Source organism: Camelina sativa, chromosome 17 (assembly GCF_000633955.1).
Source record: "Camelina sativa cultivar DH55 chromosome 17, Cs, whole genome shotgun sequence".
Classification (NCBI taxonomy): domain Eukaryota; kingdom Viridiplantae; phylum Streptophyta; class Magnoliopsida; order Brassicales; family Brassicaceae; genus Camelina; species Camelina sativa.
Genome location: NC_025701.1, coordinates 18,936,984 through 18,948,607, shown reverse-complemented (window position 1 = coordinate 18,948,607; position 11,624 = coordinate 18,936,984). Strand labels below are relative to the sequence as shown.

The 11,624-nt window shown below is 35.0% G+C and overlaps 3 protein-coding genes across 3 annotated transcripts; 1 reads left to right on the top strand and 2 right to left on the bottom strand.

Annotated features, from left to right (window-relative positions):
* Positions 1,073-4,316, bottom strand: LOC104759626 (wall-associated receptor kinase-like 10). Its single transcript, XM_010482536.1, has 3 exons — positions 3,401-4,316; positions 3,158-3,292; positions 1,073-2,169 (listed from the first exon to the last, which is right to left on the bottom strand). Exons 1-3 carry the CDS (start codon positions 4,314-4,316, stop codon positions 1,073-1,075), a joined length of 2,148 nt encoding a protein of 715 aa, XP_010480838.1.
* On the bottom strand, positions 6,875-7,637 carry LOC104757625. Its single transcript, XM_010480376.1, has 2 exons — positions 7,486-7,637; positions 6,875-7,388 (listed from the first exon to the last, which is right to left on the bottom strand). Exons 1-2 carry the CDS (start codon positions 7,570-7,572, stop codon positions 7,095-7,097), a joined length of 381 nt encoding a protein of 126 aa, XP_010478678.1. The 5' UTR covers positions 7,573-7,637; the 3' UTR covers positions 6,875-7,094.
* LOC104757624 (ferredoxin-2-like) lies at positions 7,757-10,344 on the top strand. Its single transcript, XM_010480375.2, has 6 exons — positions 7,757-8,235; positions 8,781-8,844; positions 9,094-9,182; positions 9,611-9,679; positions 9,791-9,835; positions 10,110-10,344. The coding sequence occupies exons 1-6, from the start codon at positions 8,002-8,004 to the stop codon at positions 10,152-10,154; spliced, it is 546 nt and encodes a 181-aa protein (XP_010478677.1). The 5' UTR covers positions 7,757-8,001; the 3' UTR covers positions 10,155-10,344.

Below are 11,624 nucleotides of genomic sequence, written 5' to 3'. Positions count from 1 at the left end.
CTACACAATATGTTTTACTTACCGAAATTTATTACAATGGAAAGTGATCACTACGCTAATTGTCATCATCATCATCATCGCTAGTGTTAACCTCAACCTCTGTTTGTAGATCTCCATGTCTGGAACTCTTTAATTGCAACCAAACGTCAGTCATGGTTGGTCTCTTCCTTCCGCTAAGATTCAGACACCTTTTTGCGAGGTTTGCGATAACCATGACTTGTCCGAGCTTACAGTCATTTCTTATTCGAGAATCTATAATGTCGAAAACTNGTTTGTGGTGTGCAGGTTTGTGTTGTGGAATCATGGTGATGAGTAGGAGGCTGATCTAGGGTCTCGTTTGTGTGTTATTGGATTGTTGGATATGCTGTTGGAACCTTGGATAGAGATATGCTAGGTTGATGGATAGAATGCTTAGGATTGTTATTGTATTGATGTTGTAATGGTTTTGTATGGTTGGTATATTTCCGCTGTGTGTACTAGTTGTTATTGGTTTAATGAGGAGTTGTGGTTTTGGTTGGTTTAATTTAGTAGTATAGGCTGCATAATTGTTTACATTGTATTTAATTGTTAAATAAAAAAGGGTTGGGTTGTTTCACAGAAGGCAAAATCTTCAAAAACAAGTATTTAAAAGGCCTAATCTTGTAAGCATGGTCAGAAGTTCCTAATCTCTAATATTTTGCTTAACAAATGCCTCTTTCTATAATTATCCCTATCATAACATCATGTTTCAGTGAGACAAATAAAGGCACTTTACTTGATAACATCATGAGTATGTGAAACTCGAGATATATACCTTCCTTGTTAAAAGAAGAAGAACAATGCCAAAGTCAAGATATAATTTGCAATAAACTGGAACCGATCAGGTGATGTAAACACACACAATATGTCATCATCTACTCGCCAAATGAAATAATTTTGAAAGGTCTTTAAGCACAGTCATCATAATCATAAGAGTATACAAAATTCAATATAAGCTGCATCGCATAAGTAGTTTGTGTAGATGATGCCACGTCAAAACTACACAATATGTTTTACTTACCGAAATTTATTACAATGGAAAGTGATCACTACGCTAATTGTCATCATCATCATCATCGCTAGTGTTAACCTCAACCTCTGTTTGTAGATCTCCATGTCTGGAACTCTTTAATTGCAACCAAACGTCAGTCATGGTTGGTCTCTTCCTTCCGCTAAGATTCAGACACCTTTTTGCGAGGTTTGCGATAACCATGACTTGTCCGAGCTTACAGTCATTTCTTATTCGAGAATCTATAATGTCGAAAACTTTATTCTCTCTTACGGCGAGATTGAAGTAAGCGGCCAATGTTCTGTTTTCCCCAAACCGCTGGAAAGAAACAGGTTTTTCGCCAGTGATGAGCTCAACAAGCACAACTCCAAAACTATAGACGTCGCTCTTGTCCGTAAACTGGCTGGATTGATAGTACGCGGGATCAACATATCCTGGAGTACCTATAACCGCAGTTGTCAGGTGAGTTTGATCAACGCTTATAGACCGTGAAGTTCCAAAATTCGAAACCTTGGCTCGGTAATTCTCATCTAACAGTATGTTTGCAGATTTAATGTCTCTGTGATAAATCGGAGATGCCGCAGCCGAGTGAAGGTAGGAGAGAGCTCCCGCGGTGTCTATGGCAATTCGCACACGTAACTCCCACGTGATTAATGTGTGATCATCCTCTTCATGAAGAAGTTGGAAAAGGTTTCCGTTGGGAATGAACTCGTAAACAAGCAGGGGCACCTCTGTTTCAAGACAGCATCCTAATATATTCACGATGTTGCGGTGGTTGATCTGAGAGAGTAAGCAAACTTCGTTTATGAACTCTTCGAGCTTATCTTGATCCACGACCTTAGATTTCTTTACCGCTACGATCCTACCATCAGCAAGCATCCCTTTGAACACTGTTCCTTGCCCACCATGACCAAGCACTCTGTCTAAACTGAAGTTCTCTGTAGCTTTCTCCAATTCTTTAGAGCTGAATACAATTGCTTTCTCTACGTAGCCTTCTCTTGAGGCCAATTGTTGCTGCAACAGAAGACCTCCATTTCGCTTAAAGAACTTTTTCATGCGGTTGGTCTTTCTATACTTCTTAATAACGATGTATAGCCATATTCCAACGCCCACCACTAACACTGTCAAACCTATGCTGACCCCTGCAAGTGTTATCAATTTCGTCAATTGTCTTACCGTTTTAGTGATTAAATGAAATGTATTAATTAAAAAAAAAAACGAATACGTACATTCACTCCCACATCATCAATAAATTACAATGTTATTAATTTATGAAATTCACTACTTTAACCCAACAAAACTTATTTCTAAAACTTGTTTTTATTTAAACCAACTATCACCCAGTCAAGAAACAATGTACAAATTTCTTTTAAATCAGAGCATTTTACAATGATCAAGTCATGTTTTACTCTTTAAAACCAAGATACAGTGTCATATTGTGTAATGTATCCCAATATCTATATATATATATATATATATATATATATATATAATATTTTACATTTTAATTTTCATTAGTAGTATCATATCGTAATGTGTTGATTTTTCTTTTCCAGTACTAGTTTTTTTTAATTTAAATATAATCTACGGTTAAGTATATGATCTTCCCTTCTTTTTTGGTTAACAAATTAGTCAATCATCATTAACTATCTTATTATATAAAACTTAGTAACTTAGCAGGGAATCTGTAAATATTAACTTAACAAAAATAGTCAAGCGTTCAAGATGTTTAATTAAAACCTTTTCTACAGTTATTGGGCAATAAAATTTATAAAACTTTGGCTAGTTTCTCATGGAAAAGATTAAGATATATTAAAGAAAATATTTTTCAAATGTGAGAAATTGAATTTGATTTGTTTTGAGGGTTTAGAATTTAAAGGTGAAAGCATAAAATGAAGTTTGTTCGATGGGAACAATGAAAAAAATTATAAACTATACATTGAAGTAAAAAAGGTTGGAAAACATGAGGCAGAAGTGTAACTAATTTTTTTCATGAAAAGTAAGTTGAACAAAATTTATATTTGCTGAATAGTAAATTATTAGTTTTAAAAGTGAAGATGTGACAACAATTTTTTAAAAAGGTGATCTTTATTTAAGGAGAAAATTTTAAATAAAGTTACTGGGTTTTACCTATATAGATTGCTAATGTTTTACTCTTCTTGGGCACACATCGATAGGCACCCGGAATGTTCTGACAAATTTCGCCGCTTTTAGTACAAAGGCCGGGACGTCCATCATCTTTGAGCTGTTTACACTCATCAACATCTAGATGAAAATGAAAATTCAAGAAATTAATAAATAATATGATATGATCTAAATTTAACTATAGGCCAGGTAGAGATATGATTTGAAGAGCGAGCTCCAAGTATTTACCTTTGCAGTCGTTTAGAAGGTAAGGATTACCCTCGTAACCATTGATACAAGCACATCTTAGGTAGAGCAGCGTATCAATGGCCAACCATTCGCAGTAGCAAGGGTTAGAGTAATAGTCGGAACGGTTTTGGCGGCACCCCAAGGATTCTTCAAACGTAAGATTAGACGTAATAACTTGCCACTTTAGCTCGATTGTAGCATATTTCCCAGCGTGAAGCTTTTTCGCATCAGTTCTGTTGCGCCACAGTGAGGGTTGGCCATATTCATCGGTTAAGAACGCTACACTGCACTCTTGTCTTGTTTCGTTACCGTCGTTGCTCTCTATTTTCACGCCAATTACTTGACCGACGTCCGCAGGTGTACTTGCGTTGCAGCATGTATAGCCATAGCAGCTTGTTTCTGAGAACGTTTGTAGTGGTAGGTCATGAAATGGATCACAAATGGAGACGCATCCAACAATTCTGGGATCAATATTCGTTAGTGTAGCCTTGCTGCTGCACCCAAAAGACACGAGTGTGTTATTTTCGCTGATGGAAAAGAGGGTTCCCGTGAAATTCAGAAGCTCTTTCAAGTTTTGTCCATTGTCCCCAGAACACCCCACAGAAGTTATTTCCGTTTTGATGCGGAGTGTTCCATGCGGAACGGACGACCCGTAACCGTAAATATTTACTGGTCTCGGATGGTCGATTTGCGCCACTTCTTTCTTTATACTAGGCAGATACGCGACGGAGGTAGACTGGTTGCATTGGACTTCGTACGAGCGGTTGAGGTAGCAATCGTTTCCGATCCCAAAAGGGTACGGTATCGAGACCTTTCCACAATGAGTGGGACAAGAGCTCGAAATGGTGAGCTCTTCTGAACTAGTATTCAAGACAAGTAGTAGAACACACACACGAATCCAGTGAACACACTTCATTTCCTTTTTATCTTTTTTTTTTTTTGGTTTTTGTTTTCTTTGTAATTTTGTTTTCGCTTGTCCACTCTCTACAACTCTTCTTATATATATGGTGATTTTTCAGTGAGATCATCCCATGAAATAGAAATTTAATATATGTGGAAAATTGGCCCAAACCTCCCCCCGACATACCACACAATTCACTACGGGGAGTATGTTGATAGCATCCTCAAAACCTAATGTCATGGTTTACTTTTTTCACACGTTTGCGTTTTAAATTGCTACGACGACTTAGAAAGAAAAATGTCCTTAATTACAGTGTGTGTTATGTTTAGGTGCAGCAGATTTCAAAAGTCTCTTATCATTTACTCTGAATCACGTGTCTTGTTGAATTGATTCCCTGGACTTGGTGTAAGACTGTAAGTCAATGGAACTAGTGAGAATAAATTACAGACATCAATGTGCTTATTCGCTCAACTAATAAACACGAAAAGTTATGATCTACTGTAGAAAATAATTTGTTTTTATTTTTAACATTAAATGCCAAAATCTATATAGTATAATAATACTAGCAAACCAACGATCTCTTCTTAATCCATCGCTTTATTAGTTCTCCTTACTTTCGTTATTAATCAAACTAATTGCGTTGTAATGGTTACTTATTAGACAACTATGCTTTCATACTCAGTTTATATCTCTTTTTATTGTTTGTAGTTTGTAGTTTGTAGTATATATTGCGTAGTTTATGGTGACAGACCCTTTGTATTGGCATTTTGGATTATGTGTGTAGTGATTCATATTTGTTTTCTTAAGGCACATGTGCATTGCGATATTTTTGTCTTTAATGGGTTTGTTTCCAGCTTTTCAACCGAGACCAATAGCATAACTATAAATCTCTTTCCAAAGAATTAAAAATTTTAAAGATTAAATTTCCAAAGTACATGTACTTTGCTTATAAATCTTTATGTTTGACATCTCTCTCATTCATTCTCTGATTCTGATGAGAGTATATTTGTGTGTAATAGTATTATCTTTCAATTAATGTATACAATTTCAAAGCATAGTAATTAAATATTATAGCATTAAGAAGATGTTTATTTTGATAATTTTTTTTACACGTTTGCAACATATGGTAGTGCTAATCCTTTTTATCCATGGTATGGATATATCATATATTAATTGCAGGACTTGTAGTGACAATAGAGTCATATATATATATATATATATATATATGCTCAAACAAATTTTAACCAGCATGATAAAAACAAGCTTTCCCACAAGCATTACACATACACTTCAATATCCGATTGGTAATTGCAGAGAATACATTAACAATTTGTCATCGTTAGATAATTATAATATCAATTGTAATAATTGATGCCAAATCATATATATTTGCTTCACTTATCAATAAATAATTTAATATTATATGATTAAGTTTTGTGATACAATTTAAGTGATATAACATATATGTTTTTTTGTAATGAGCTGCGAGCGTTATAAAAACAGTTCATGCGTTGCTGAAAAAAAAAACAGTTCATGCATTTAATGTTGTCTGAACTATTCCGATGCAAGCTTGTTGGTATGATTTGAGTCTTGAATCTACCAAAGTTATGCGCGCTACAACTGGTAGTCCTTTTCGAGTGTGTAAGGTTAGACCGATTAGTACGATCCCAAAATGGAGATGAGTGTATCCTTGTTGTTGCTATAGCCGGAGTAAATTCTCAAGAATATTGAGTGAGATGAATTTTTCTTCTTCAGTGGCTGGGACTTGGCGTGATGAAAATTTGCTGGACTGGACATACTCCATGACTTTTCGTGATGAAGGCGGTCGAATGAGCTCATGCACACCTCTGATCGGAAAAGCACTAGGTTTTTTGACGAATATATTCATACGGATTTATGAGTGGAAGGGTTGTTTAAAGAAGTTAATATCTTGAAAAATATTCGATTTCACAAAGAGAACTTATATTAGAGGATTAAGAATAACTTTTTCTTTTTGGTAAAGTAGAAATTGCGAGAGAATCAATAACCGAAAGATTTGAGGTAGACATGAGAAATGGAAGAATGTTTTCCAGAACATTCAAAACAATTAGCCACAAACATATGCATAGAGGATAATAATTGAATTGTCTAATAGAAATTCAAGTTTAGGTATGAGATCATTGTCATCGATCATAACTAAAAACTTCGTAAATCCATAATTGGATATGTTCTCTCTCCAAAATCTCTATTTTTGTGAAGATTGCATGATTTCTTGAAACAATCACTACGAATTTTTAAACTTAATTTGAATTTAATTTTCTCCCATACGAAACTTAAATGCATTTTCATGATAATTTAAAAATCAGATTAATATATCTTCTTTGCCAATTTTTTGTTTAACCCAACATATCTCTCCAGTCTCCACTCTAAACATCAACCTTTCTTTGTAAACCAAATTCCCTAATTACGAATTTTTTTGGAAATAAAAATAAATATATCAACTAACCAAATTAGAGAACACCAAAAAGATAGTTGTACTCTGCATGCCTTTTTCAGATTTATTGTGAGTCAGTCTTCTAATACAAGATAATGCATAGAATAACCAATAATATATAATAATACAGTATACAGAAATATCATACAACCCCTAATATTTTTTTCTTTCTTCCCTTTATTTTTTTGTTGTCAAAAGGCATCATATAACTTATACAGTCCAAAGATTTATCGAAGATAACACTAGTAAAATACCAAAAAAAAAAAAAAGAGTTAAGAGCAAAAATCATTTCTGTAATGATGACGATGTCCCGTGGGATGCTAAGCCTGATGCTGTCCAGTAGGAGGATACACCGGTGGAGGAACCGAGGTAAGTCCGGCAGGATTAAGCCCGTAACCATGTCCCATGACAGGGGCAGGAGCCGATACAGGCGCAGGCTGAGCCACATGCGTACCATGAGTAACGTGGTAGTGAGATTGCTTAGCTATAAGCTTGTCTTCAGCATGAGCCGCTTTAGCCATATGCATATCCATATTAGCCTCTGCTTCCTTCACCTTTCTCCTCTGGTGCGCTATCTCTTTCTCCTCTTTCGTCCTTGCCATCGCCTGCTCCGCCTATATCATCATCAGTAATACATATATTAATCAAACATTAGTACGTATATAGTCCGATATAACCACACAAAACACATTGTTAATACTCGATTAGAACCTTCTCATCGGCTTTTGCTTGACATATCACCATCTTCTCCTTGGCAGTACTAGCCATATCGCTTATCTTCTGTTTCACCGATTTCATTCTTTTTTCGTCTTTTTTTTTTTTTAATTTTTTTGTCTTTGTTTCTCTAATTAGTAATTACAACTGATCGAATGGTTCTTGTTTGATTTAAATAAAGAAAAAAAAAAAAAAAAAAAAAAAAANAAAAAACGTATCAATAGCTTACTCGGTTGAAATGGCCACGTGTTATAATTTTGGCCACGTGTCCTGGTTTAATTCTCGGGCGTCTATTTAAGGTGCCACGCACGTATAAAACACTTGATCACATGCACCGTCTACCGGATTGGTTTAGGCTTCGATGATTATTGAATTTTAGTAAACCGGTTTATGATTTTGGAAGCGAAGGTTGGTTGGTCCCTTATCTTCTTCTTCTTCTTCTTCTTCTTTCTTCTTTCTTCTTCAACCCCTTTGGACTAGTAAAGCCGCGAAATCCAAAATCTTCCCAAAACCATGGCTCTGGTTTTGCCCTGTACATTTTGTACTTGGCTTCAACGGAAGACAATTGCGATCAATCGGCGATATTCTCCGAAACTCCGGCGAGGAGCTAAGGCTACGACGTGTGAGTTCCGGATTCCTGTAGAAGTTTCCACTCCATCAGATAGAGGATCGTTGTCTGTTCCTTCTCATAAGGTCACTGTTCACGATCGACAACGAGGAGTGGTTCACGAGTTTGAGGTTCCAGAGGTGAGAGAGTATTACTTACTGGTCTTTTGTTGCTTTAAAAATCTCGCTGATTGTGATTGATTCGCTACACAATCGAATCCCTAGCTCTCGTTCATTTGCTGTATCAGACAGAATAGGAAGATGTAATTTTGAGAATGTTCATAGCTTGGATTATTATTAGTTATACTTGGAGATGAATGAATGTTTTAGATTTGCGCCTTATTGTAGTCACAAAAATTCCTATGCATTAACGCTAAACGCAATGTATGTTCTGGAGTGTAGAGATCCCCAAGTAGTGTGTGTGTGTGTGTGGATTCAAACTTCCTTGATATGTGTTTTGAGCAGTTTCTTTCAGGCTAATCTAAATTAGATTCTACTTAAGTTCAGTTGCTCACTTTCTTTGATTTTCCATGTTCAAAATGCTGCGTAAGAGCGGATGAAAGTAGAACTAGATCGATATGAATCAGCTCCTAGTTATGTAGCTATTCTTACGTCTGGACATATGGTATAGCGTATTTGAGATAATCCACCTTTGTTGATACATGGAAATCTATTTTGAAATGCAGGACCAGTACATATTGCACTCAGCTGAATCTCAGAACATTACTCTTCCCTTTGCCTGCAGACATGGTACTGTGCTATTGTCATTGACCTCTTTCATTACTCTTCTACTCTACAGTGTGTATATGTTTCCTTGTAGTCGACTTTTTTCCCATGGTTTGAAAGTTTAAAGGTAATGTAGATGATTAGGATAACTCAAATCACTAATGGAGTTATGTTAGAGCTATATGCATGATATTTGTTCCTGTGAGATTTATACTTGGTGAAGTAGGCTTTGGTTCGTCCACGATTTGAGATTTTGCAATCTTACGTGGCCAGGTTGCTGTACTAGTTGTGCTGTACGTGTTAAATCTGGAGAGCTAAGGCAGCCACAAGCATTGGGAATATCAGCTGAACTCAAGTCCCAGGTAATATCTCTTTTCCTTAAAGCTGGCTAGAGACACGAGTAGGCTGGAATTACCTAGACACTTTGTGTTGGTGAGAGTATGTGTCTGTTAAAACTAGGACCAACTGTTATTGAGTCAATAAAACAATGCAATGCTTATGCTTTAAACAATTACCGAATTGTAAGGTTGCATTCCACTAAGTGAACATCTTTGCTTTACATTATTATACAGTTTCCAAGACTTATCTTACTGTTAGCGTTTAGGCAAATGTGTTATGTATTATAGGTGGAACAAGCTCTTCTTCTTACTAAACAATAATTATATTGAAGTACAGGTTTAAGATAATAATAATAGGTGTGCTAATCCTTTAGAAAGCATAGCAATTTTGGTTCTTAGACCTTAATTTCAAGATTATCTTGCATTTTAAGTCGTGTGGCTTATACATGCAGGGGTATGCGCTTCTTTGTGTGGGTTTCCCTACATCTGACCTTGAAGTAGAAACACAAGACGAGGACGAGGTAGCTTATTATAAGAATTACTCTTCTGAGAATCCAAGAACTGCTACAACAAGTCTTGTGTTCTCTCATTTCATTATACTTACACAGTTTTAAATCGTATGGCATACACAGGTCTACTGGCTACAGTTTGGAAGATACTTCGCTCGTGGACCAATTGTAAGTTTTCAGAACAAGAAAAACAACTTTGGTTTTTCTCGTTCCAAGTCTTCTAAATCAATCACTCACAAAATGGCCTAGTGGATCTCGATAAATCGATAGATAGATTTAAAGTTGTTAACTGGAGGCCGTTCACTAGGACTAGTAATGGATTTGATGTTGTCAAAGAGATCAAACTTTAACATTATTATTATGAGGATTCAGAATGAGTTAAAGTTCTTTTAGTTTGCATTAGCATTGGTCTTTTAACAGATTTATCAATGTTACACTGCAGGAAAGAGACGATTACGCCCTTGAACTCGCCATGGGAGACGAATAGAAACAAAAAAAGAAGCATGTAAAGTCGCAAAACTTTTTTTATTAGAAGTGACTAGTGAGTGTTACTTTCTTAGTCCTGAATCTCGTTGTGCATCCTCGTATCTCGTAAGTCTCTTAAATGAACTCATTGATATTCCAATAAAAGGTCCCAACAATTCATCATTTAGTGGAGAAGGAAAAACTTATGAACCTTTGCACCAGTAACTCCAAATTCAAGCAAGCATAGTTTTTGTTTGCATATCCATAGACTCTAGTTAACTGGTAAGTGGTAACCCTTGGTCCTAACTCCCAAGTAATGGTCAATAATTCAAGTATTGGATGTGGGATAAATAATTACATATTTTGTGGTCCACTGTGAGAAGGAAAGGCAATGCTTTTGTGACCGTAAGAGAGATGATGATGATGATAACAATGTGGGCATATATGAAATGCTTTTTGGTATATGATTCTTTTGTTCCTTTGTTATCTACCGAACTCCTTTATTATTTACTAAGAAGGTCTAGAACATTGCATAGAATATACCTCTTTGATATTTTCTTAGAATTGGTCTCTTTTGACATAACGACACTGAGTTGAAAACCGATTGAAAAACACTCACCAACCTTTTCTGACATGTCTGTGATGATATGTTCCTGTCTCAACATGTGTGTGCAAAAAAACCCGATAATTTTGGGTCTGATTTTAGTTTGGCAGTTGCTAAAATGCTGTCAGATTTTCAATGGACTACTCTATGTTTTGATGTACTTTTGTTTTTTTTTTTTGATTACGATACATTTTCATCTTAGAGTAATTGTGGTCCGTTTTGTGTTTGCGATTGTTCTGTCTATGTTGTAAAGTTCATTTGCTCTACTTACTTCGTTTTTTTTTTCTGTGATGAACTTTTTTTTGTCTAAGCTAAACATAATTAATTGTCATTCTCTTGTGTTCTATTATTTGCGTTTCGTTTGTGCAATTTTCATATTATGCTATATGATTTTTGTATCTAAAAATGTTTTTTCCCCGTTTCACAATAAAATTTCATGTTAGGTTATTTATTTTAAATTCGTTCAAAAAAAAAAGGTTATTTATTTTAAAATAATAACATTGTTTTCGAATTTTAATGTAAATATTTATATAAAAATATATAGAAATTGTTCCTAATGAAAATGAATTAAAAGAGGACAAAACAAAATTTACATAATTTTTTCCTTTTAATAGTATAGTAGAACTTATTTTTTTAATATGAGTGGAAAATTTAGAAATTATTGTCTTTTCTATCATAACTTTTGTTAATATGGGTTATGATTTATTTTATTTTACATTAAAAATGTTTGAAAATCATGTTTGTAAAATAATCTGTTAGGTTGTGTTATAATGTTACAAATCTTGTTATGGTGTGCCATATTTATATGCTTTGACTAGTATGGAACAAAAGTTTGGATATCATTTACCTTCCAGTGTATTTGATATGGTGAGAGATTTTTTTTTTTTT

Coding starts and splice junctions, on each gene's coding strand:
- LOC104759626 (XM_010482536.1), bottom strand. CDS start 4,316: ATGAAGTGTGTTCACTGGATTCGTGTGTGTGTTCTACTACTTGTCTTG. Junction 3,293..3,400: donor CCTTCTAAACGACTGCAAAG/GTAAATACTTGG, acceptor ATTTTCATCTAG/ATGTTGATGAGTGTAAACAG. Junction 2,170..3,157: donor AACATTAGCAATCTATATAG/GTAAAACCCAGT, acceptor TAACACTTGCAG/GGGTCAGCATAGGTTTGACA.
- LOC104757625 (XM_010480376.1), bottom strand. CDS start 7,572: ATGAAATCGGTGAAACAGAAGATAAGCGATATGGCTAGTACTGCCAAG. Junction 7,389..7,485: donor AAGCAAAAGCCGATGAGAAG/GTTCTAATCGAG, acceptor ATGATGATATAG/GCGGAGCAGGCGATGGCAAG.
- LOC104757624 (XM_010480375.2), top strand. CDS start 8,002: ATGGCTCTGGTTTTGCCCTGTACATTTTGTACTTGGCTTCAACGGAAG. Junction 8,845..9,093: donor TCCCTTTGCCTGCAGACATG/GTACTGTGCTAT, acceptor TTACGTGGCCAG/GTTGCTGTACTAGTTGTGCT. Junction 9,680..9,790: donor AAACACAAGACGAGGACGAG/GTAGCTTATTAT, acceptor TGGCATACACAG/GTCTACTGGCTACAGTTTGG.